This window comes from Pelophylax lessonae (genome assembly GCF_965119305.1).
Source record: "Pelophylax lessonae genome assembly, chromosome: 3".
Classification (NCBI taxonomy): domain Eukaryota; kingdom Metazoa; phylum Chordata; class Amphibia; order Anura; family Ranidae; genus Pelophylax; species Pelophylax lessonae.
The window spans coordinates 608,961,365-608,989,363 of record NC_138770.1 but is presented as its reverse complement, the minus strand read 5'-3'; the positions used below and the strand labels follow the sequence as shown (position 1 = coordinate 608,989,363).

At 44.1% G+C, this 27,999-nt stretch overlaps 1 protein-coding gene across 1 annotated transcript in view; it reads right to left on the bottom strand.

Moving 5' to 3' along the window:
- Window positions 1-27,999, bottom strand: part of LOC309551026 (zinc transporter ZIP9-like) — a 96,660-nt gene that overhangs the window by 39,872 nt on the left and 28,789 nt on the right. Inside the window, exon 2 of the mRNA XM_082251467.1 lies at window positions 9,036-9,141. Coding sequence (XP_082107593.1) covers window positions 9,036-9,141 — 106 coding nt within the window. The remainder of the gene's footprint in view (window positions 1-9,035; window positions 9,142-27,999) is intronic.

Here is a 27,999-nt window from a genome sequence, read left to right as displayed (position 1 = left end):
TTTACAAAACTGAACACCCAGGAGTACCTGGGACTGAACAAGAACAAAATGGTGTGGCATAGTGTCAAATGCTTAGAAAATCTCTACCAACTATGGCCAAAAGTATGTGAACACCCCTCCAAATTATTGAGCTCAGGTGTTTAAAGGGTATTGTTAAAAAATACAGTATACAAAGGTATACTAGACAACTGCACTCTTCAAAACTGGTGACAAAGATTTGGGGAAGGCCCTTTTCTATTCCAGCAAAACTGCTCATGTACAATGTCAGCTCCATAAAGACATGGTTTGATTAGTGTGGTGTGGAGGATCCTAACTGGGCAGCACAGAGTCCCGACCCAACTGAACACCTTTGGGATGAACTGGGATGCCGTTTGTGAGCCAGGTCCCCTCCAACATCAATACCGGACCTCAAAAATGGGTACAAATTCCCACAGACACACTTCAAAATTTTGTGGAAAGCTTTCCCAGAAGAGTGGAAGGAGGGGCAATTCCATATTAGTAGCCATGGTTTTGGAAGTAGACGTCCAACGAGATCATACAAGTGTGATGGCCAGGTGTCCACAAACCTTTTGCCACAACTGCAATAGTTAATTACATACTTAATCTGGTAAAAAAAAAAAAAAAAAAAGCCAACACACTCAAAAAGAAAACCTCCATATACACTATCCAATACCCACAGCTGATAGAGAGTAAGGAAAAAAAAAAAAAAAACCCAATAAAGCATGATCCAATTTGCTCCAGCGGGGGGAGGAAGATTCCTTCCTGATCCCCAAGAGGCAATCGAATATTCCCTGGATCAACTTTACCTATAAATATTAGTAACCAGTTGCATTATGTGCAGCAGAAAAGATTCAGGTCACCAGCCTCGCTATGCAAATCTCAGGTTTGCGTGCAGAGATGAACAAATCCTCAGGAGCGAATACAAAAAAATGATTATATATATATTTTATTACATTAGACTATAAAAAATAGCATTTTTAATACAGAAATGTTGGCTTACTGCAAAGTATGTCCATGTGTACAGTATAGTATGCACTCAATACTTGGTCGGAGCTTCCTTTGCATGAATAACTATCAATGTGGAAGTGATGAGGCTGCGGCACTGCTGAGGTGTTATAGAAATGTCCAGGTTTCTTTGATGGTGGCTTTCAGCTCATTGACATTGTCGGGTGTGGTGTCTCTCATCTTCCCGCTGTGCTGATTTTGGATTTGATAAAACACAGTGGACCAACACCAGCAGATGACATGACTCCCTAAATCTTAACGGACTGTGGAAAATGTTACATTTCATTTGGAAATCAAGGTCCCAGAGTCTGGAGGAAGAGTGGAGAGGTACAGAATCCAAGTTGCAGGAGGGTCCAGTGTGAAGTTTCCACAGCCTGTGATGATTTGGGGAGCCATGCCATCTGCTGGTGTTGGTCCACTTTGTTTTAGCAAAGTCCAAAGTCAGTGTAGCCCTCTACCAGGAAATTCTAGAGCACTTCATGCTTCTCTCTGCTGACCAACTTTTTGGAGATCCTGATCTTATTTTCCAGCAGGATTTGGCACCTACCCACACTGCCAAAAGTACTAGTACCTGGTTTCATGAAAAAATGAGTACACCCCTAAGTCAAAAAGTCCAAATTGTGCCCAAAGAGTCAATATTTTGTGTGGCCACCATTATTTTTCAGCACTGCCTTAACCCTCTTGGACATGGGAGTTCACCAGAGCTTCACAGATTGCCACTGGAGTCCTCTTCCTCTCCTCTATAATGACATCACAGAGCTGGTGAATGTCAGAGACCTTGCGCTCCTCCACCTTCTGTCTGAGGATGCCCCACATGCTTGGCCAGTCTATCACCTTTATCCTCAGCTTCTTTAGCAAGGCAGTGGTCGTTTGGAGGTGTGTTTGGGGTCGTTATGTTTGAATACTGCCCTGTGGCCCAGTCTCCCAAGGGAGGGGATCATAATCTGATTCAGTATGTCACAGTACATGTTGGCATTCGTGGTTCCCTCAATGAACTGTAGCTCCCCAGTGCTGGCAGCACTCATGCAGCCCTAGACCATGACACTCCCACCACCATGTTTGACTGTAGGCATAACACTTGTCTTTGTACTCCTCACCTTGTTGCCGCCACACACGCTTGACACCTTCTGAACCAAATAAGTTTATCTTGGTCTCATCAGACCACAGGACATGGTTCCAGTAATCCATGTTCTTAGTCTGCTTGTGTTCAGCAAAATGTTTGCGGGCTTTCTTGTGCATCATCTTTATAAGAGGCTTCCTGCTTGGACAACAGCCATGCAGAACAATTTGATGCAGTGTGTTGTGCATGGTCTGTGTACTGACAGGCTGACCCCCCACCCTTCAACCTCTGCAGCAATGCTGGCAGCATTCATATGTCTATTTCCCAAAGAAAACCTCTGGATAGGACGCTGAGCACGAGCACTCAGCTTCTTTGGTCGACCATGGCGAGGCATGTTCTGAGTGGAACTTTTTCCGTTAAACCGCTGTATGGTCTTGGCCACCGTGCTGAAGCTTTATTTTCAGGCAATGGCAATCTTCTTATAGCCTAGGCCATCTTTATGTAGAGCAACAATTCTTTTTTTCGGATCCTCTTTGCATGAGGTGCCATGTTGAACTTTCAGCGACCAGTATGAGTGAGAGTGATAACACAAAATTTAACAAACCTGCTCCCCATTCACACCTGAGACTTTGTAACACTAACGAGTCACATGACTCCAGGGAGGGAAAATGGCTAATTGGGCCCAATGTGGACATTTTCACTTAGGGGTGTACTCACTTTTGTTGCCAGTGGTTTAGACAATAATGGCTGTGTGTTGCGTTATTTTGAGGGGATAGCAAATGTACACTGTTATACAAGTTGTACACTCACTACTTTAAATTGTAGCAAAGTGTAATTTCTTCAGTGTTATCACATGAAAAGATATAATAAAAATATTTACAAAAATGTAAGAGGTGTACCCACTTTTGTGAGATACTGTGTAGAAATATTATATATATATATATATATATATATATATATATATATATACATACACATATATATATATATATATATATATATATATACACACACACACACACATATACATACACACACACACACTCTAAAAAAAGGAAGTACACCCCTCACATTTTTGTAAATATTTTATTATATCTTTTTATGTGACAACACTGAAGAAATGACACTGTGCTACAATGTAAAGTAGTGAGTGTGCAGCTTGTCTTACAGTGTAAATTTGATGTCCCCCCAAAAATAACTCAACACACAGCCATTAAAGACTAAACTGCTAGCAACAAAAGTGAGTACACCTCTAAATGAAAAGGTTCAAATTGGGCACAGCCAGCCATTTTCCCTCCCCTGGTGTTATGTGACTTGTTAGTGTTACAAGGTCTCAGGTGTGAATGGGGAGCAGGTGTGTTAAATTTGGTGTTATCGCTCTCACTCTCTCTAGGGCTGCAGCTAACGATTATTTTCAGAATCGATTAGTTGGCCGATTATTGTTTTGATTAATCGGATAAAATAAAATAAAAAAAGTGTGGCATATAATCTAGGTATTATGTAAAGTTTAAAGCGGTAGTATACTCAGACCTTATTTTTCTCAATTTCAACTGTAATAAGTAATTATAAATCACATAGCCTGTAAAGCATAGTATAAAAATCTTCCTTACATCTCTTATTTAGCCCGTTCTGCTGCGTTTTTCCTCTTCTTTAGCGCCACCATCCTTACTGCTGTTTCCGTGTCCTGTTCTGTACAGTATTTCCGCCCTCAGTGTTCATTCTGTTCTGAAATCCTGCGCATGCGCACTAGCCGCCAAAACCAAGCCTCTCTCTCTCTCTCGATCTCCTCTTCTCTGTAGCTCCGCAGTTCCTCCTCGCGTCTTTGGCTCTCTCCACTATCACTCCCCTGTGATGTTGCAAGTCACATGGGGTAGTGGAGGAATTTCTGAATGGGGACAGACGGCGGAGTCTCGCGTGAGCACGGGGCTGACGCCCAGCAAAGGAAATGACGCAGCCCTGGCAGACACTGCATTATTCCGGCAGCAGCATTAACTTGCCGGAAAATGAGGCAGAAAAGAACATGCGCGGGTGACGTAAATAAGAATTTACAAGCAAAATATCTACAGAACGGAAAAAAGTCAGTAGCAAAGGAGAAAGGTACAAATATTACATTCACACATGATTTTAAATATGTAAAGTACAAGGAATGAGTATACTACCTCTTTAAAAAAAGACAATTTATTCTTGAAAATCTCTATGTAGTGGTAAATACAAATAATCAGCTCTATGATAAGAAAAGATATACCTGTGCTCAAATCCCAATAACTTGTACATGTATTTAAACTATTAGGTGCTAAAGGGGTGTGACCACATTAACACTAAGAATTCTGGATTGACCCTGTGCACACTGCTACACCCTTTCCAGCAAACTATGCAATGAAAAACAGGAATATTTAGTTCACATATATTGCAATACATGTTTAAGCTGACCAACTGCAGCAAAATAATTCCTCTTATGACCAGTCCTACACTGCTCTGCCACTGCAAATCCCATGCCAACCTGCAGCAAAGAGTCACGAGATGGAGAGCGACTAGGTACAGGTCAATGCCGGTGTTATAACGGAGAAAAGATATACCCGTGCTCAAATCCCAAAAGCTTGTACATGTATATATTCTATCTAAAGGGTGTGACCACATATTAACACTATAAACTCTGGATGGATTATATGTGAATTAAATATCCCTGCTTTTCATTGCATAGTTTACTGGAAAGGGCGTAGTAGTGTGCAGAGGGTCCATCCAGAATTTGTAGCTATATGGTGAGGGAACAAAATATCTATTCTACTCTGATAACAGACAGAAGAGAGATATATATATATATATAAATATATATATAATGACAGGAAGTCAGGTAAATCTGTGGATGTAGTCACAGACAGGAGATACATTTCCACCTGGTTTCGAAAATTCATTAATTACTATAGGGTGTCGGCTGAAAAGGTAGCCAGGACGGCTTAAGGAAGTTGAAAGGCCTTCAGCTGTTCGGAATGAGGAAGTTAAGGCCTCTATAATTTGTCCAAAGGAAGTCTATTGATTGCTGCCTCCTGACGCTGTGTGAAGCTGGGGAGAGGAGGACAGTCAGATGTGTGCCTCCCGACGCTGTGTGAGCATGGGAGAAGACCTCCTGGAGCGATGTGCGCTGAGGAGGGTAAAAATTGTGAAGACTTCTCAAGGTGAGAAAATTAACTATTTCTATGTGGAAGAAATAAATGAACTGTTTGCTATGTGAAGAGACAAACAAAGGGACATATTCAATGTGAAGAGGAAAAGGGACATGTTCAATGGACATTTGTTGTGTGAAGAAAAAACATGGACTATTGAGTGTCTGCTGTAGGATCAGCAAAGTTGGCCCAACAGTAGGTTGGAGACAGACTCCGTAGGTAGGTTCCTGTATGTGTGAAGGTAGCCGCCCACAGTGGCAAGGATTTATTTTGCGTTTTATTTTTATGTTTTTGAGGCTTGCACTTGTGTGAAGTAAATTGCAAGAATAAACCAAACTGTTGTTTGCAACCACTTCTCGGCTATCTCCCTGTGTAAACGCACACCCCCCAAGGGGTCATCCATACCCGCCACCGAGCTAATCAACCTCACAATATATATATATATATACACACACATATACACACACACTAGTGTTGCACAGATACCGGTATTGGTGCTGCTGATACTAAGCATTTTCACTCATGCAAATACTCAGATACAAAAACCGATAACTTTTTTGCGATTCAATCGACTTGCATTGAGTTCTGTAAAATAAAGTCGCAAGCTGCAAAGAAATCAAGGAGGTCCAAACGCACTGATCTGCGGCTTTGAAATCACGCTGAAGTAGCGCAATTTCAAAGCCACAAAAGAACAGTTCTTCATAGCTATAAAGAACGGTAATCATTTTTCATTAGTCTAAAGAAAAAAAAAGAAACTGTAACGACATTAAAAATAGGTATCAGGGAGAACTTGAGAAAAAGTATCAGTACTCGTACTTCCTCTTCTGGGGTGCCCTGTCGGTGCTTTTTGCTCCTCCTGCCTTAAGAGTGCCCCTATAGCAGTGATGGTGAACCTTGGCACCCCAGATGTTTTGGAACTACATTTCCCATGATGCTCATGCACGCTACAGTGTGATTGAGCATCATGGGAAATGTAGTTCCAAAACATCTGGGGTGCCAAGGTTCCCCATCACTGCCCTATACAGTAGCAAGGTTAAAAAAAAAAAATCTGCCTTTATAATCATTAAACCACTTCCTTCTCCTTGCCAGGACTACATGTCCCATGAGGCATTGCTCCTCACACATTTACATTCACAAGCTTACCGACATGTAAGTAGGGTGTACTGAGCTGTATGTGTGCTGCACTGTGTATACTGACATGTATGGAGAGTATTAATGGGCTTGGGCGTGTTCAGGATCCCGCCGACACAGACAGGCAGCGAGACAGATCCTGATCCGCAGCTGCACAGATCGGGAAATGTCTCACTGACTGTGATTAGTCGTGTGCAGTGTCGGCTTCCTGGCCGGATCGGGCACGTGGGATCCAGAAAACGCCCAAACCCATCTCTAGGACGGTGTACTGAGTTGTAGGTGCGCTGCACTCTGTATACTGACATGTATGGGCGGTGTACTGAGCTGTATGTGTGCTGCACTATATTTCCTGATATGTAAACAAATAATGCATTCTGTATGCAAGCCAACTAATCGGCTAACTAACTAATCGATTATGAAAATAGTTGACAACTAATTTCATAATCGATTAAATCAATTATTTGTTTCAGCCCTAACTCTCTCATACTGGTCACTGTAAGTTCATCATGGCACCTCATGGCAAAGAACTCTCTGAGGTTCTGAAAAAAATAATTATTGCTCTACATAAAGATGGCCTAGGCTATAAGAAAATTGCCAAGACCCTGAAACTGAGCTGCAGCACGGTAGCCAAGACCATACAGCGGTTTAACAGGACAGGTTCCACTCAGAACAGGCCTCGCCATGGTCGACCAAAGAGGATGAGTGCACATGCTCAGCGTCACATCCAGAGGTTGTCTTTGGGAAATAGACATATGAGTGCTGCCAGCATTGCTGCAGAGGTTGAAGGGGTGGGGGGGCCAGCCTGTCAGTGCTCAGACCATACACCGCACACTGCATCAAATTGGTCTGCATGGCTGTTGTCCCAGAAGGAAGCCTCTTCTAAAAATGATGCACAAAAAAGCTGCAAACAGTTTGCTGAAGACAAGCAGACTAAGGACATGGATTACTGGAACAAAGTCCTGTGGTCTGATGGGACCAAGATAAACTTATTTGGCTCAGATGGTGTCAAGCGCGTGTGGCGGAAACCAGGTGAGGAGTACAAAGACAAGTATGTTTTGCCTACAGTCAACCATGGTGGTGGGAGTGTCATGGTCTGGGGCTGCATGAGTGCTGCCGGCACTGGGGAGCTACAGTTCATTGAGGGACTATGAATGGCAACATGTACTGTGACATACTGAAGCAGAGCATGATCCCCTCCCTTTGGAGACTGGGCCTCAGGGCAGTATTTCAACATGAAAACGACCCCAAACATACCTCCAAGATGACCATTGCCTTGCTAAAGAAGCTGAGGGTAAAGGTGATGGACTGGCCAAGCATATCTCCAGACCTAAGCTCTGTGATGTCATAATGCAGGAGTGGAAGATGACTCCAGTGGCAACCTGTGAAGCTCTGGTTAACTCCATGTCCAAGACAGTTAAGGCAGTGCTGGAAAATAATGGGGACCACACAAAATATTGACACTTTGGGCCCAATTTGGACATTTTTACTTAGGGGTGTACTCACTTTTGTTGCCAGCGGTTTCGACATTAATGGCTGTGTGCTGACATATTTTGTGGGGACAGCAAATTTACACTGTTATACAAGCTGTACAATCACTTCTTCACATTGTAGCAAAGTGTCATTTCTTCAGTGTTGTCACATGAAAATATATAATAAAATATTTACAAGAGTGTATGAGGTGTACTCACTTTTGTGAGATACTATATATTTTATTACGAGTACTTCTATATTGTCTATATCAGCACATTACATATTATACATTCACATGAGTCCCTGCCCTCAAGAAGCTTACAATCCAGGGTCCCTAAGGCCCCTTTCACGCAGGCTGTGCGCCCGACAGACTCCCTTTTGCTCAGCGGGGATTGATCCAGCGATCCCCGCTGAGCAGGCGGGTGACAGCTCCGTCTCAGCTTACTTTGCAGAGGCGGAGCTGTCAGATCCCCGCTCCCCTCTATGGGAGATCGGATGAGAACGGACCGCCTGTCCGTTCTCATCCTATCCGATCCTCCAGACGAATGGAAAAAAGGGTTTCCATCCGTCCGGATTTCACGGACAGGATCGGATCAGATAGCAGCGGGTGTCAGCGGCGATGTCTCTGCTGACATCCATAGGGCTCCATAAGGCTGCAAGGATCATCCGATCAGGACCGCCTGAAAAACTGACAGGCGGACCGGATCGGAAAGCCTGTGAAAGGGGCCTTACTCACATTCATACATACTAGGGCCAATTTAGACAGGATCCACTTAACCTTCCAGCATGTCTTTAGAGTGTGGGAGGAAACCAGAGTACACAGGCACAGAGAGAATATGCAAACTCCATGCAGGTAGTCCGTCTATATGTATATACACATATACATACATAAACACATACAATATGCACATTTCAGTTTTGCATTTAGTGATTGCTTAAAGCTGAACTTCAAGCAAACAACAAAAGGATCAAGATCCTCATCAGTGCACAGCAGTCTAAACAACTGAACAGCTGCTAGCTGATTGCTATGGGTTACTACACTATGTAAACTTCTTTTTTTTTTTTTATAAATAAAGCACTTTGGCTCTGAATGTGCTGGGGAACAGACAAGGCTTGTTCTGGCTGTGACATCAGGAGCAATGGATGACTCGTTCCAGCCAAGACATTTTGTGCGGGGACAACAAAGAAGTATTAGGTATTCCACTAACCTTTAGAAGATCCATCCAGCAGATCAATCCCCTCTGGTATAATTATAGCCAGCGCTGTTCCACAGAGTAAACCGGCACCCAGAACACTTATAAATTGCAGCTTTTTCTGAAAGCAGAAACATAAAGAAAGGAAAGGCAATTAGCTGGGCTGCCAACTGAAGCTGGCGATCCACTAGTAGATTTGCAGACATTCCTACGAAAATTCTCATCAGTACATTCAACAACTTGATGAATATCATTCAAAAGTACTTTTAAAAAGCAACATTTGCTTTTAATACTTGATTTTGGAGTGAATAGATTTTCCCAGACAAAAAAATACATTCACTGTTCATTCAAGAAAACAATTCCATTCTGCTCCAGCTACACATGGATAGAAATTCAGCCTGCCTCTGCTGATCTGATCCATCTATAGCCAGCCAAAACAAGCAGGACCAAGTAAATAATGATGGATCAACAAATGCCTTTACCTCCTGGCCCATGACCCCTGGGGACCAAAGTCTATTTCTAAATTAATGGGCCATTTCATCCAAAAGTGTTATTTTAGTTATAGGTGGATCCTGACAGGAAAACTAAGACTTTGGGTTCTTGTCTTGGATACTGCAACAGGGGGATCCCCCTGCTATAATTCTGCACTTGGTTCCTCCTTTGAATTTCAGGTGTTCCCTCACCACCTTTAGTGTCTCTTTCCACTTCTCTTGCTGCTTTCGACCATTATATATATAAAAAAAAAAAAAAAAAACAAAAAAAACACTAGCTAAAGTTTATTTAAAGCAAAACACAAAAGACCTTGCAGCTTAGCAGTCCTTAACCGGTTGCCGACTGCGCACAGTATATTTACTGCGGCAGTCAGCCCCGGCCAGGCAGAGTGACGTAGGTCTACGTCGCTCGCCTGTCACTCCTTCTAGAGCCAATAGCGGGCGGGCGCGCGCCCGCTGAGGCGCGCGCCCGCCTCGGCTCGTTCACGGAGGAGTGCGGGAGTGTGACTGGCGGACCCGATGTCCGCCGGTCACACTACGATCGCCGGTACAGCGGGAGAAAGACAGAGCGGCTTATGTAAACAAGCCGCCTGTCAGTTCTCCCTGTGTAAAAGTGAAGATCAGACAGTTCTACTATGTAGAACTGTTGATCTTTGTTTTTACACTAGTAGACCTGTCCCTGCACAGTTAGAATCACGCCCCTAGGACACACTTAACCCCTCCCTGTCCAATACTGTTAACCCCTTCCCTGCCAGTGTCATTTTTGCAGTAACAGTGCATATATATAGCACTGATTACTGCAGTAATGTCACTGGTACCCCCAAAAGTGTCAAAAATGTCAGTCAAGGGACCGATCTGTCCGCCGCAATGTCGCAGTACCGTAAAAAAAAAAAATCGCAGATCGCCGCCATTACTCGTTAAAAAAAAAAACACCAAAAATGACAAAAATCTTTCCCTTTGTTAGTAAACGCGATAACTTTTGCGCAAACCAATCAAAATACGCTTTTTGCGATTTTTTTTACCAAACATAGGTAGCGTAAAACAAATTGGCCGAAAATGTTAAAAAATTTTGATTTTTACATTTTTTTGGGGGGAATTTCATATAAAAAAAAGTGAAAAATATTGTTGTTTTTGCAAAAATTACGCTCTTTTTTTGTTTATAGCGCGTGATCAAAAAAAATCGCACAGGTGATCAAATACCACCAAAAGAAAGCTCTGTTTGTGGGAAAAAAAGGACGTGAAATTCGTTTAGGTACAGCGTCGCACGACCGCGCAATTGTCCGTTAAAGTCACGCAGTAAAAAAATCGCAAAAAAAACCCTGGTCTTTTAGCAGGAAAATCCTCCGGTGGTAAAGTGGTTAAGTGTGATTGCTGTATTAATATTCTTTTTTCAGGCTTTATTTGTCTTTCTTTTCACTTGGTGATCCTGTCAGTAACACACTGGGGTTACCTGTTATAAGGTAACAACGTTCCACTGTGGAAAAGCAACATTGTTACCTTTGGACAGGAAGTGTGTTAAGTCTAGAGAACACCTCCCATCTTCTCCATGACAGAGGAGGGAGGTGTTATGTAGTCCACAGAAGAGAACACTGCTTGGGATTTAATTGCAGCAGAGTCAGAGTTGTCAGCTCACTATAGGAAGTTAGTAGCTATATAGATTTATTTGCAGGATTACCGATATTGTTTAATTAAATAAGATTGTAAGCTCTAACGAGCAGGGCCCTCTAGTTCCTCCTGTTTTGAACTGTATTGTAACTGTATTGTCTTCCTTCACATTGTAAAGCGCTGCGCAAACTGTTGGCGCTATATAAATCCTGTATAATAATAATAATAAAATGTATAGATCAGCAGAAACATAATAGCTTAGTGTAGGAGCCTCCAGCTCCATTTCATCACGGGCCACATGAGCAGTATGGTGTCCTCAAAAGGCAGGCTGTATCTGGGGTGCACTACGTACACAGTGCAGGGTTTAAGATTGCGCTATGTACACAGTGCAGGGTTCAGGGGTGCGCTACGTACACCATGTAGAGGTTTAGGCGTGCACTATGTACACAGTGCAGGGTTGAGGGGTGCGCTACGTACAGAGTTTAGGGCCACACTATACATAGTGTAGAGTTTAGGGGTGTGCTAAATACAGAATGCAGGGTGTAGGGGTGTGCTACGTACAGAGCGCAGAGTTCAGGGGTGTACAGAGCGCAGGGTGAGCAACCCCAATGCCTAACCACCCTCCCCCCAAAGCTTTCTTGCATCTCTCTGATAGATCTGGGAGCCACTGAGAGCAAAGCTGTCCCTTTTAAATATACGAAGGGTGAGAGCGTCAGGTGGCAGAATGGAGTACTGCCACGTTCTGGACACAAAACTGAGAGTGAGGGTCGCAATTTAAGGCCTGGCTGTCCGCATTTGGCTGTGAGCCTTGTGTTTGACAAATATGGCTTAGGGAAGAGATAATTTTGGGGTTACCCAAGTATTATTAAAGGGATAAAGAATACATTTTAGCTACTTGAAAGGTTAACTGATATCAAATGCAGTTCAAGGATCACACCTTTGATCTAAATATCAATGAAACAGTAAAATACAATGTAACAATTCATTGTTACACTGTATTGCTCAAGGACACTTGCAGATTATCTGCATGTGTCATTTTACACAGGAACGGCTGCTTGTGTTTTGCGTAATATATAGCTTTTCCTAGCTGTCATTTTCATTGCATGAGAGCAGCCACAGGGGAGAGTAGCTGAACCTAAAAGATACCCATTAGAATCTTTGATTTTTTTTTTTTTAATGGCACATCTTCTGTCTTTAAAATTCTCAAGAGAATAAAAGTAATCCAGGGTTATAAAGCAAACATTTCCTCTGTATAGTAGGAAACAAAAAAGCGCCACTCTTACAATGACACCATCTTTTCCCTCCCAAATCCACAGCTAAAGTCCTGTTAAACCCCTCTAACAGCAAGGCCAATGGGGAATTCAAAAATGTATGCTCACTGTTTTTGCTCAGCTCATAGATGAAAAGTGCATCTCCCACAATGTAACAGCATTTCCCCATCCCCCCCATTCTGTTCCTTCCAAAACATACAAAAGAGAACTGGAGTGGAATGAAGGTGACAGAGGGGCACACAATTTTCAAAGTCCCCCATTGCAAATGCCAGTCAAGTCCGAGACCTCATAAAAGGCAGAGAACATTGCTGCATATTTATGAATCAGTCCAATCTTTATTCTACAAGAGCTTCTTTTATATTCTACACACTTTGATCATTCTCTTTTGCAGCCACAACGACCATTTATAGCTAATCAGAAAGCAGACTTTGATGAATTTCAAAGAGATTCAATTCTGGGCAATTTTATCATGTCTTTTCAAGTCTATGTGCAAAAGTTAGCCTTAGCGTCACATCCATTAATTAAAATGAGCTTTTTAAAGACGTCATCGATGCAGTGGCAATTTTATAATTGACAGGCTGCCCAATTTCCTGCTTTAGGGCAAGCCAAATCTTTTTCCCAACGCTGGAGTGTGGGAGGGCTAAAACCCCTTTTTTTGCTTTTATTATACTTTAAAAAGTGTATGTGAACCATAACCATTCATTTATTCAATTTGCTCCCTTTTGATTTGTTCAATATATCACTGAAAGGGTTTTGTTATATCCGATCGATAAGTGCAATAAATACCTGTTAATCAGGTCAAAAATTCAGACCTTTGTGTCTTGCGCACACTTTTAGTACTAGTATTACAAATTATAGGTCATATAGAGCTTGTATGGGCCTTTTACTAAAAATAAATAAATTTATTTATATATCTATATGCACACACACACACACACACACACACAATATCATGCTGGATATGGGATGAATGGTGCCCTGGGGTATTTCCTCCCAGATCTGGACCAGGGCATCACTAAGCTCCTGAACAGAACGAGGTGCAATCTGGTGGCATCGGATGGACCAAAACATAATGTCCCAGAGGTGTTCTATTGGACTTAGGTCAGACGAGCATGGGGGCCATTCAAGAGCATTAACTCCTTCATCCTCCAGGAACTGTCTGCATACTCTCGCCACGAGGCCGGGCATTGTCGTGCACCAGGAGGATCCCAGGACCCACTGCACCAGTGTAGGGTCTGACAATGGGTCCAAGAATTTCATCCTGATACCTAATGGCAGTCAGGGTGCCATTTTCTAGCCTGTAGAGGTCTGTGTGTGCCTCCACTGATATGCCTCCCCTGACCATCACTGACCCACCACCAAACTGGTCATGCTGAACGATGTTACAGGCAGCATAACCTTCTCCATTGCTTCTCCAGACCCTTTCACGTCTGTCTCATGTGCTCAGGGTGAACCTGCTCTCATCTGTAAAAGCACAGGGCGCCAGTGGAAGACCTACCAACTCTGATGTTCAATGGCAATCCAACTCCAATGGTGCTGGGCAGTGAGCACAGGGCCCACTAGAGGATAAACTTTGACTGGGCCATTATAACACATGAATATGCTTTGATCTAAACCAGGGGTATTGAATTACAATTCCCCCGAGGTCCGGTCAGTAAAATTTTCTTCTATCAGAGGTCTGAATATCATGTTGGTACCGTTGCGCATTTTCATATGTGCCAAACAGCATGTTGCTGCAGCTCCATGCAGCTTGGTGCAGCGCAATTTGTTTTAAAAAGGAAACTTCTTTCTGTGTTTCTTGCGGGTAGTGCAGCTCATGACGTGTGCACCTAATGCACATGCACAGATCCTAACCCATTCTTACATCAGCGTCCTCAGTCCCCACAGCACATCACAGTTCCCTCCCCCTTCACATCAAGATCCTTTCTTGATGAGTGTCCTTAGCTCCCCCTTTACATCACCCCCCCCCCCACCCATTTCACATTAGTGTTCTCACACTTAGTTGACATCAGCCCCCATTAACAGTAATGTCCTCTGCCCCTATTTACATTATTCCCCCACATTCCAGTCCTCAGCTCCCCCACATTCAAGTCATCAGTCCCCCCACATTACAGTCCTCTCACTTTTATGTCCTCAGCCTTTTTTTTTTATATATTCAATATAAAAGGTTTATTTATATCATAAAGGGTTACAATATGCATCAAGTATGTTACATGTCATACAATAAAGAATGTACATCAGAGCTAATAACCCACATTTCAAATTGTGATAAAAAGGAAAGAGAAAAAAGAAAAAAACAACTAACATTCTATAGACTAGAGCAACAAACGGTTGAAGTGTGGCATAAAGGAGCAAAAACGCTCTCAGAAAGTTATCCTTTAGCTTGAATGGAGTAAGTCCTTGGTGGATATTCAATTCTACACGACAAAAAGTATAATCATAAGCAGTTATAACCATAAGACATCAGTGGAACTTACATTTGTATAGTCTATCTAAAATAAGTTGTTTAGGGGCTAAACCCGGAACATCAAGCCAACATTGCCATATGGACCTGAACTTCTTGGGTGAACGTCTATGTTGATTTGTGTTCTTTTCCTTAATAAGAATACAGTTTGCTTGTTGAACACATTGTGGGCAGCTCAGTGTGCAGGGGGAGATCCAATAGCGTGAAACAAGCTTCCTAGCCAAATATAGGGGAAGGGTAATTGCTATATAAGTGCCTGGGGTGTATTGCTCAACATTAAGTGCCCCTAAAAGTGAGATTAGTGGATCCATAGTGAGGCGTACATCATATGTCTGGTTAATTACTGTAAGTATTTCTCCCCAATAATATACAAGTTTAGGACATTTCCAGATCATATGTATAAAGTCTCCAGTATGAGCTCTACACTTGGGACAAATAGGAGATTCTCTTCTTCCCAAGGTGAACAACTGTTTAGGTGTACAATAAGTATGGTGCAAAATAAACAACTGTGACAGCTTTTGTGCCACCTGCTTCTTAACCTAGGGCAGATCCGCCCTCCATCCAGAACTGTCCGGCCTCCCGCTGTCAGGTCTGGGAGGATTACAGAGCAATGGCATGGGGAAGAAAAGGCTCCTAAATAGCAGGAGCGGGACTGTGGCGTCCGAATGGGAGAGTGATGCGGCCTGCATTTGGCCTCTGGCTGTATGTTTATATTATATTATTTGGTCGTTGTCCTGTCCAAGTCTTTTGCAGACTCTAACAGGTTTTCTTTTAAGATTGCCCTGCATTTGGCTCCATCCCTCTTCCCATCAACTCTGAGCAGGTTCCCTGTCCCTGCTAAAGAAAAGCATCCTCAACATGATGCCGCCACCAAGTTTCACAGTGGGGGTGGTTTGTTCAGGGTGATGTGCAGTGTTAGTTTTTCACCACACATAGCATTTTGCTTTTAGGCCAAAAAGTTAAATTTTGGTCTCATCTGACCAGAGCACCTTCTTCCCACGTTTCCTGTGTCCTCCATATGGCTTCAAGCAAACTGCAAACAGGACTTCTTATGGCTTTCTTTCAACAATGGCTTTCTTCTTGCCACTCTTCCATAAAAGGCCAGATTTGTGGAGTGCATGACTAATAATTGTCCTGTGGACAGATTCTCCCACCTGGACTGTGGATCTCTGTACCTCCTACAGAGTTACCATGGGCCTCTTTGCTGCTTCTCTGATTAATGCTCTCCTTGCCTGGCCTGTCAGTTTAGGTGGACAGCCATGTCTTGGTAGGTTTGCAGTTGTGCCATACACTTTCCATTTTCGGATGACGGATTCAACTGTGCTCCGTGAGATCTTCAAAACTTGGGATATTTTTTTTTATAACCCAACCCTGCATAACCTTCTCCACAACTTTATCCCTGACCTGTCTGGTGTGTTCCTTCATGATGCTGTTTGTTCATTAAGGTTCTCTAACAAACATCTGATGGCTTCACAGAACAGCTGTATTTATACTGAGATTAAATTACACACAGGTGGACTCTTTTTACTAATTAGGTGGCTTCTGAAGGCAATTGCTTCCACTAGATTCTAGTTAGGGGTATCAGAGTAAAGGGGGCTGAATACAAATGCATGCCACACTTTTCAGATATTTATTTGTAAAACAATTTTGAAAATCATTTATCATTTTCCTTCCACTTCACAATGATGTGCAACTTTGTGTTGATCTATCACGTAAAATCCAACAACGTGTTTGGTTGTAACGTGACAAAATGTGGGAAATTTCAAGGGGCATGAATTCCTTTTCAAAGCAATATATAGATAGATAGATATAGCTACCGTATATACTCGAGTATAAGCCGAATTTTTCAGCACATTTTTTTGTGCTGAAAACGTCCCCCTCGGCTTATACTCGAGTCAAGGAAAAAAAAAAGTCCCTGGCCGCTCCGACGGGCTTAAGCTTTAAAAATGGCGCCGCCCGTCGCATACATGTCACCGGGCACGCGCCGCCGCTCGGGAGAGGCCGGGAATAGCCGAAATTATACGAGCGGCGGCGGTGCGTGCGCAATGACGTGTCAGCGCCGGGCGGCGCCATTTTTAAAATGAAGGCGCCTCTGGAACAGGTAAGTGAAACAGCTTCACTACCTGCCATTATGCAGGGCTGCGGGCACACTACAAGGGATGCAGTGCTGCGGGCATGGTCCACCTGTACCATGCCCACAGCACTGCATCTCCTGTAGTATGCCCACAACCCCGGATCCTCTTGTACCATGCCAGTACCCTGCATTCTCCTGCACCATGCCAGTACCCTGCATTCTCCTGCACCATGCCAGTACCCTGCATTCTCCTGCACCATGCCAGTACCCTGCATTCTCCTGCACCATGCCAGTACCCTGCATTCTCCTGTATCATGCCAGTACCCTGCATTCTCCTGTACCATGCCAGTACCCTGCATTCTCCTGTACCATGCCAGTACCCTGCATTCTCCTGTACCATGCCAGTACCCTGCATTCTCCTGCACCATGCCAGTACCCTGCATTCTCCTGCACCATGCCAGTACCCTGCATTCTCCTGCACCATGCCAGTCACCCTGCATTCTCCTGTACCATGCCCGCCGCCCTGCATTCTCACCCTAGGCTTATACTCGAGTCAATGATTTTTCCCATCTTTTTGTGGTAAAAGTAGGGGCCTCGGCTTATACTCGGGTCGGCTTATACTCGAGTATATACGGTATTCCTATTTCAAACACTTCGATAAATAAGAGAACGGAGAACTGAACTCAACTTCCTGTAAGACTAAACACAAAGTTCGCTCAGTCTCATAGCAGTAGAAGATGGCTGTGACACAGCACATTATTACTCCCCAATGAATCAGCACTACACGTCTAGCACATGTCATTTATTACACGGGATCTCTAGCTGTTTCCGGCTACACACAGAACTTACATGATGAGAAAAACTATTCTCTGCAAATCTCTAGAGCAAATTTGTGCTCTAATGCATTTGCTTTCCTGCTGCAAAACCTCATTTTGAAAGCAATGCTCCTCTGGCACCAAAAGATAAAGATGCCTGAATTCCTCCAATCTTTCCTAGCTGAGATGTACGAAGCTTGCACATCTGCTATAGGGTCTGGGCTTGCAAATACAGGAGAAACGATATCTGTAGATTATTACGGTTAAAAAAAAAGGAAAAACGAATGAGGGAGGTATTGCGACATGGTTAAACCATTGCAATTCTATCATAGTCAGCATACTGCAACAGAGCCAGGGCTTCATTTACATTTTTATGGTCAAAATATGTTGCCAAAATGCTTACTTTATTCAGCGATTAGTCCCTTTTTTTAAAAAAAGGAAAAGGCACTAAGATTATGTTTACAGTACGCAATTTTTTTTTTTCTAAAAAGAAGAAGAAGAAAGAGGAAGGAAGAACCCACACACACTAAAAAAATTAGAGATGCACCGAAATTTCAGCAGCCAAAACATATCATATATACAGAAAAAGGTGCCGATAATGCACCCGATTGTACCACGATTTTGCAGAGATTTCACCTAGCCTATGGCGTGTTTTTCTTAAGTCACGAGACTCAAAAACCACATCAAAAATGTAACAGGTGTGTTATTGATGCGCTCTTGCTGCTTTTTCAATGCATTTCAATGGGGCGGTACGTTTTTGGTGCGTTTTTTTTTTTTTAACTGACCAAAAATGCAGCAAGATTTTTTACCACCACAAAGGAAGCGCAAGGACCATTGTCACGATATACATAGAATCGAATGGGATGCGTTTTTCTTGAGATTTTATTGTGCTAAAGGTGCCGATAATGGTAGACAAATTCATATTAATTTAAATGGAGGATATTAATAAAAAAAACTCTAATATAGTAAAATATATATATATATTTTTAAAAAACTTGTCATGTTTGATACCAAAAAATGGATTTTTGTAAAATCTTACCGTAAAATCCTTTTCTCTTAAGCTCATTGACAGACGTAGTCCTCGTTGATTAATAACAACTCGGGTTATACTGCCCTCTACAGGAGTAGGACTAGATAGGAAAGAAAACGTTCTGGCCACACCCTAGGGGCAGTTCCCAGACGGTATATCCTCTCACTTCCTGCTACAGCAAATCAGTTATGTCACAAAGCAGTGTTTAGAGAATTTAACCCAACCCAACTCAAAAACAGAGGGGCAGGTACTACGTCTGTCAATGAGCTTAAGAGAAAAGGATTTTACGGTAAGATTTTACAAAAATCCATTTTTCTCTGTCGCTCATTGACAGACGTAGTCCTCATTGATTAATAACAACTCGGGACGTCCCAAAGCAGTGCCACAAATGAGGGGTGGGATAACAGAAATCAAAATCCAGAAGGCCCAACCGGAGCCAACCAGAAGCATCAAGGACTCATCGAGCAAAAAGATAAGACCTAAGTGAAAAAACCCAACAAACCCTTGAGGTAGACCAACGGTCTCCTCAAATTGTGGCCTGCAAAACCTTGCGGCCAAATGAGGCATCCAACGATGCCATCACATCAACTTTATAAAATTTTGTAAAGGTATGAACCGACGATCAAGTAATCGCCTTGAAAACCTGGACCCCTGACGCCTGATGGCGGTAGGCCCAGGAAGTACTGAGCGCCCGAATAGAGTGCGCCTTAACAGGGAACGGAGGATTCCGACCCTTACATAGAATAAGCCTGTACCACCGTCTGTCTAATCCATTTGGAGATAGTCGCGGCAGACGCAGGCAACCCCTTTCTGGGGCCATCCGTGATCCCAAAAAGTGAATCCGTTTTACGGAACGATTCCGTAGTCTTCAGGTATACCCTGATTGCCCGAACTACATCCAAGGAATGCAACGCACATTCCTGAGGATGATTGGGCTTAGGACACAAGGAAGGTAGCACAATATCTTCATTCAGATGAAAATCTGAAACCACCCTAGGAAGAAAGGATGGCTTCGGATGAAGAACTACCTTATTCCTATGAACCACTAGGTATGGGGAATGGCATGATAATGCAGCCAGTTCTGACACCCTGCGTGCAGAAGTGATAGCCACCAAGAAGGCCACCTTCTGGGATAATGTAAGCAAGGGAATCTCCCTGATCTTTTAAAAGGGAGGTTTCTGCAGAACCGACAAAACCAAATTAAGATCCCAGGGCGGTAAGGGCGCGCGCACTGGCGGAGCCAAGTGCCGCACCCCCTGGATGAAATTCTGCACCAAGGAATGAGTAGCCAGCGGCTTCTGAAGAAGATTGCTAACGCTGAAAACCTGACCCTTGATAGTGCTCAAGGATAGTTTCTGCTCCACCCCCTTTTGCAGAAAAGCCAAAATTCGGGTCACCAAATAGGTACGTGGGGGAAATCCCAACTATTCACACCACGCAATATAAGTCTTCCATGTGCGATAATAGAATTTGCTAGAAGTCGCTTTCCTTGCTTTAATTAGAGTAGGAATAACTGAAGCTGACAACCCCTTGTCCTTCAGAACCTGGGTCTCAATGGCCAGGCCGTTAAAACCAGCGACTGTAAAGCACGATGGAAGATCGGTCCTTGAGACCGCAGATCCTCCCTGAGAAGAAGTCTCCAAGGAGCGTCTGCGACTAGCCTGCCCAAGTCGGCGTACCCGGCTTGACGAGGCCAGCCCGGAATTACCAGGATAACTGGAGTTCCCTCCACCTCTATCCTGCGGATAAATCTCAGCAGTAACTTGAGAGGGGGGGGGGGGGGAGACCTACAGTAGCTGATACTTCCCCTACGGGGCGCTCAGCGCGTCTGCTGCGTCCGCTAGAGGATCGCGGGCGCGAGCCCTGTTGAGCCAACCTGCCAACAGATCCATATCCGGGGTGCCCCAATGAAGGGACAGCTGGTGAAATACCTCTGGATGAAGAGACTATTCCTCTTGATCCAGAATCTGACGGCTGAAATAATCTGCCTGTCCTCCCCCGTGATAAATATCGCGGAGAGAACTGGAACAACTGTTCCCCCAATAAAGAATGTTGGCCACTTCTATGGCCGCCAGGGCACTCTTGGTGCCCCTTGGTGATTGACATAAGTCATGACCGTGGCATAGTCCGATTGGATCCGAACCGGACTTCCCTGGAGCTGCTCGGTCCAGTAAATCAGACAAAGTCTGATCGCTCTCAGTTCCAACACCTTTATCGGTAACCTGGAATTTATCAGAAGAAATGACTTCCCCTGGCTGAGCATCGGAGACCGAAGCCACCAGACCAGAGCCTCCCTGGTCTGCTCGCTCAATCGGATCCGATTGTCCAGGGAATCGGGATTCTGATTTCAAATGAGAAGAATCTCCTCTTTGGAGAATTTGGGTATGAGACTGGGCAAACGGTACTGCCTCTAAGGAGGCGACCATCAATCCCAACCAGTTGACGGACAGCAACATCCGAATCATTGACTGAATCTTCTGGAGTTTCTCCGCCTGGAGAAACACTCTTGCCAAGGATGTATCCAAAATTAGGCCCAGATAGTTCAGTCTCCTGGTGGGAACCAGGGATGATCTTTGGAAAAAGCAAAGAAAACGCTGAAGTCCTGCGAAGATGGGGATATGAAGATAGGCATCCTAAATGTCTATGGACGCCAGGAAATCCCCCTGATGCAGGGAGGCCACCACTGTATGGATGGACTCCATCTCTTCCAAGACCAGAATTGGACGCACCTAGCCCTTTTTCCTGGGCATTGTGAACAGGTTCGACTTCGACTAGAACTCTTCCAAGGAATGAGAACTACCACTGCTTGTTGCATCAAGCTGTTCCCCGCAAAGCTTTTTAAGCGACCCGGGGATGTCGAATATTGGAAGGGAAGAATCGCACCGGTGGAAGTGATCGAAACTCGATCTTGTATCCCGACCATATGACCTTGCGAACCCCTTTATCCGGGATTCTGGAAAGCCCTGGATCCGAAAACCGGTGAAGACGTCACCCCACCCTAGAGATGGGTGGGGCCCATTCTGTCAATCCAACGAGATAACAGTGGCTTTATTTAGTCTGGAAATCGGTGAGTCCACTATTGGTGGTACCGTCAATCTTTGTAATGAGGGATTCCTCAAAATGATAGCGCCTAGCAATGCGTTTGGAAATAGCAGGGGCTCGTTTACGGAAGACCCCATTTGGGCAAGGGAAACCCTTCACCATTTTGGAAAGTTTGCTAGTACCAAAAAAGGAATATGAGTCTCAGCTACCTCTGCCGGTGTAACCTCAAGATTCAAGGTTTCCCGGCAATGACCAGCTCAGAATCCGTATCTGAAGTATCAGATGACATAGGGGTAGGCAGGGGTCGCTTTTTTTGACCCCCGTCCCTGACAGGCTACCTCCACCCGGGATACCAAAGACTCCAAAACTGCTGATAATGAATAATCACAAGTGGGGTACTGGAGGGTCCTGCGGCCACCCCGAGGGGATCAGGTGGGGATACATGAGTGGCAGGGTTCATGCAACAAGACACTTGCCAGCAAACATAAAAAAATTAATTGCAAGAAAAAAAACATTTTTTTTTTTTTTTTAAACTTAGTCCCCCAGCGCAGTAGCGCCCCTCAGTCTACCTGCTTGGACCCCTCAGAAAGAGAGAGAGAGAGACCCCAAGGCTCACCTGATGCACAGAAGTTTCTTATCAACCTGCTTCCAGCACTGTCTGTTACAGACAGGAAGTCTTTGGCTTGCTTTCCCTGGGCCAAGGAGGCGGCTCCGCCCCTTTACACGCCTTCCGGCGCCTCCCAATTACTCCACGAGGTGTTTGGTCACCTCAAACATGGCAGCCCCTATGCTGGAGACACGAGGCTACGCCAATATGGCGGCCTCGTGCGATCTGCAGGAAAATGGAGGCGGCCTGTGTAGGATAGCGGCGGCTTGAAAGCGGCCTGCGGGATGTGTGCATTCGGCCTGTGCGGCCTGCGGAAGTGCCTCGGCCTGCGGGAGGCTTTGTGGCCTGTGGAAGTGACCGGCTTTCTGGAAGGATGGCGATCTGTGGCTGCAGTAACTCAGGCATAGGCATCGGCCTGGGTACACACTAGAAAGGTAGGATACCTCTATACCTCAATAGTAATGCCTTTTAGTAGTCTGCCAATGACTTCAGTCACCCTTACAGTCATATAGTGACTTTAGATAGTCAGCTCCCAAACCAAGTCTCCTGGTTTCTATTCACAAAAATCACACTCAAATTGGGGGATCTGTGACCTGTTATAGGATAGAGGGGAGACCCAGAAAACCGAGGGTCCGACCATCCCAGAGAGGGGCCCGCGTCCACCAACAACCCGACAGGGGGAGAGGGGGAACATTCTACTCACCATACCGGAACCAGGCGGGCGCCAACTCCTGACAGAACCCCTCTCCACCGGGGTGGGGGGGCTGTCGACTAATACGGACGCCGTGACTCTGTTGGTCATTGGCGTCCAGGCGAGACGTTTAACTCGCAGGGTCAGTCCCCGTCCAGTGGGACTATGTCGCGGCCGACCCAGCGCGGAGCTATGGCCTGCACGCGCTCGTAGGCTGAACTGGGGTGACCACTGGATCTCAACATCCAGCCCGTCGCCCAGTTTCAGCGTACTTGCTTGAAGATCTCACAGGAACACTGGAGAAAAAAAGCTGTCTAAAAAAGTATTTCTAAAAAAAATCTTGCCAGGACCGAAGATCCTAGCAAGGAATCTAGGTCCTTACTCCTAACTAGACAGAAAAAAACTGATTTGCTGTAGCAGGAAGTGAGAGGATATACCCTCTGGGACTGCCCCTAGGGTGTGGCCAGAACGTTTTCTTTCCTGTCTAGTCCTACTCCTGTAGAGGGCAGTATAACCAGAGTTGTTATTAATCAACGAGGACTACGTCTGTCAAATGAGCGACAGAGAAATTTCCATTTGGTGCAACTCAAAAAAAAAAAATATATATATATATATACAGTATATATATATATATATATATATATATATATATAATAATATTGGTCTATAACCATAACCTTTCGTCATAAACAAATGAACACTAGAACTGGGCTGTCAACGCCGAAGATTATAGGGGATCATTCGCAGCAGCAAGCCCCATTAAACACATGCCCACTAGTGTGCACTCAGTGGAACAGTGCCAATGCATGGCAACTGCATAGCAATCAAACGCAAATTTCCTGGTCTTTGCTTTGGGTCTGTGCTGGGCAGAGCTGCAAATGAAGTGAACGAGCCATAAAGCAAAAGAAAATCTCAGTGCTGAGCTGCCTTACAATTAAAACAACACAGCCACTTGCAATATGAAATGTATGCAGGCATCCAAACATGCATCTAAATAGTTTTGCAATGCTGATGTCAATAAAGCCAGCCTTGTGCACAAAATAAGCTGTGTCCTCCATCTTAAATGAAATTCAGACTTTTCCAACTGAATTTCATTACCAGATCAGACCTCAATGTGCATTAACAGAGGTCAATACGCACCTCTGGCAAGTCACTGGTGTGAAGTGATCCGCAACGAATGCAATAAAATAAAACAATTGCATATAGCGTAAAAATCATCCAGAGCCTTGCAGCAAGCAATTTCTGACACTGAAGAAACATTCAGTCCTTGACAGTGAAGATCTTACAAGTGAATGAGTGAACAGTTTAAAGGATAAGTTCACCTTTCGTAACATGTTACGAACTGACCAGCCCCCCACACCTCCCCAATCCCCGCTGGAACAGCTAGCGGGGTTCTTCTCCCTCCCTACTAGCTGTCACAATTTAAAAAAAAGTGGCCGAGCAAAGCTCCGACCCTGCCTGGCTTCGTCACTGATTGACAGGGCTATGTGCATTGAAAGTTACAAGATCCAGCAGCCTTTGCGGCTGTCCGCTTGTAGTTTTCAATGACCTACCATAGCGCTGTGAAGCGCCTTTGTGGTTCATTCATGATTCTTTTTGGTTGTATCTGCATGGCACCAGCAGATCTGCAGGAGCCCTAACATGGCACCAGCTATCTGCAGGAGCCCCACATGGCACCAGCGATCTCCAAGAGCCCCACATGGCACCAGCGATCTGCAGGAGCCCCACATGGCACCAGCGATCTGCAGGAGCCCCACATGGCACCAGCGATCTGTAGGAGCCCCACATGGCACCAGCGATCTACTCACCACGGGTGCAATGCAAAGCACAATTTGTGCATTTATTATCTTTTTCCAAAAAGTTAACCTATCCTTTAAAATAATGCAAGAGATCTGCAACATCCACCCAAATTTGCAAGATCTAAAGTCAGCCTGGGGGATTCCATATGATGGGGTCCTGCAGTGTTCAGATGAATGGGGTATCTGGCACTGCATATTTCATAGAGGAAGCAGCTCTCCTGATATAGTGAGGTTTTGCTTTCATTGTGACAGCTGGTTAGCTGTACTTTGTGTATGTAGAGAGCAAACTACTCCTAATACAGAAATGATGACTGTCATATCGACAGCAGAGTCTCTCATAGGACACTAGGCGAGCTGCTGTCCCAGTGCAATCAGCAGAGCTGAGCTGTCACTCTGACAGCCTGGTCCTGCAGAGTGCAAATCACTACGAGGTGATGCAAAGCAATAAAAAGGTTCCAGCTGCGCCCCCTCCCAAGTCATATTGCCTGAGGCAGGTTCCCTCTCCTGCCTGTGATTCAACCCAGCCTGTATTAGTCATGCCAACCTGTTTACATACTGAAAACTCCTCTTATTTCAGACAAATGGACAGTTACAGTCAAGTGGAAAAAAGTATTTAAACACGAAAACTGGTGACTTTTTCAAAACATTTGAACAGGCAAACATCAGATATTGATTCAAATAGTGCCTACAGATAAAAGGTGACATACTTGAACAAATAAATAAAAAATGACATGACCTGTTTATTTTCATGATTTTAAAGAACAAAATCGCAACTGTCATTTGGAAAAATAAGCACTTCAGGGACATTTACTACCACTAAAATTCCCCAATATTAGAAAGCATTGTTTCAGATTAGCTGCCAATTATAAGGGACCTCCTTATGCAGTATGCAGGTGGAACCTGTCGTAATAAAACCTCAAACATCTAGGATCTGGTGTTCTCTTGTGTGGTGTCAATATGCCAAGATCAATAGAGCTCATAGATTGAAAACCTTTATGTCAAATGGAATAAAAAAAAATCTCTTGCTGTAACTCCTTAAAAAGTACTAGGTGGAGTTCAGCTTTATTTATTTTTTTTAGTCATCTATGTAAAGTCCATCTAAATCTACAGGTCCATCTAATACTACTCTCACCACAGGTTAAAGTGGAAGTATCGTTGCTTTTTACCTTTTACCTACAGGTAAGCCTATGATAAGACTTACCTGTAGGTATAATTAATATCTCCTAAACATGCACGGTTTAGGAGATATTCGCCCTGCATACAGCCGCTGGAACCAGCGGCGCATGCGCTCTGAAGGTCCGGCAGACCTTCAGAGCTCTTTTCCGGCTCCTTCCCGGAAAGTAACTCCCGCGCCAAACCAGAAAGAGACGCCGAGGGAACATGACGGCTTCCTCAGCAGTGATTGGGTGACCGTGTCGGGGCTTAGTTTTAAGGTAAGTATTTCATAATAAGCTAGTATGCGATGCATACTAGCTCATTATGCCTTTGTCCTGTAGGGTTTGTTTTTTTGTTTGTTTTTTCCGGTGAGGAAAACAGTGTCCAAAAGTGGCTACACTGCTTCTCTATAGATACAGTAAAGCGTTGTAAGACAGACAAACCTCCTGTGTTCACTAAGCAGCAAAGGCAAACTGCTCAGCTCAGGACCTGGAAGCTAGTGGAGATCACTGGAGGGAATTCCAGCTTCCACGAGGATCGAACAGTTATGGCATATTTGCATATCTCCAAGCTGGACCACTACAACTATGTAAAAATTGACATACCTTGAATTTAGCTTAATCCACTTCAGCCCCAGAAGGTTTACCCCCCTGCATGACCAGGCCATTTTTAGCGATATGGCACTGTGTTACTTTAACTGACAATTGCGCAGTCATGCAACAATGTACCCAAGTAAAATGTGTTTTTTACCCAAAAATAGAACTTTCTTTTGGTGGTATTTGATCACCTCTGCGGTTTTTATTTTTTGTGCTATATACAAAAAAAGACTGACAATTTTGACAAAAAAAAGACAATATTTTCTACTTTTTGCTATAAAACATTCCCAATAAATTATTTTTTTTAAAAATTCTAATTTCTTTATCAATTCAGGCCAATAAGTATTCTGCTACATATTTTTGGTAAAGGAAAATCCCAATACATGTATATTGATTGGTTTGTGCAAAAAATATAGCGGCTACAAACTATGGTATATTTGCGATATTGCGGCAGACACCTGACACTTTTTCTGGACCAGTGACACCAATAGAATACAGTGATCAGTGCTAAAAAAATATGCACTGTTACTGTACTAATGACATTGGCAAGGAAGTGGTTAACATCAGGGGCGATCAAAGGGTTAACTGTGTTCCCTGGGAGTAATAATTGTGGGGGAAGTGCTTTAACTGGGGGGAATGTAAATATCCATGTTCCTGCTTAGCAGGAACACAGGATCAGCACATTCCCCTTTCACAGAACGATGGTCTGCCTTGTTTACATGACCCGCTGATTGGCTCCCACTGTATACAATTACAGCGGTAAAGGGTTCGCCGGTGGCGCGCGCGCCCCAGAAGTGTCAGATCACGTACTAGGTATGTTATATGGCACAGAGCGGCGGCCCTGCAGCAGTAGATCTGCGTGGGGCATTGGCTAAGCGGTTAAGGACCGGTAAGCTGCAATATATTACCTTTTTGTTTTTAGATATGCTTTAAGCAAGAGGATCAGCATGACAGTCAGGCACCTAGCATTTTCATCAACAATGGCATACTTAGTGTCACTCTTGTGAAAAGCTTCCTTCAACGCTTACAATGCAGTATAATTAGCAGAGTTTCTGACAAGCCCAGGACTCCAGCATAGTGGTTAGACCCGTTTCCATTACAGTTTATCAGTTAAGAATAATAGTTATTAAGCGATTTAGTAAAAAGCAGGAGGATTCTGGGATTGTGGTTGGGTGGAGCTCATTCAGAAATACGTGTGACCTTGCCTGTTCAGGTGGCTCATTCATTTGTAGCTTATTTCGGCACTTTACTTCTATGTAACCTTCTGTTGTCTCTAGGGCTCATTCATACCATGTGGGCAGAGCTCAATTTATCTGCAAAAGGTCAACACAGGTGTAAA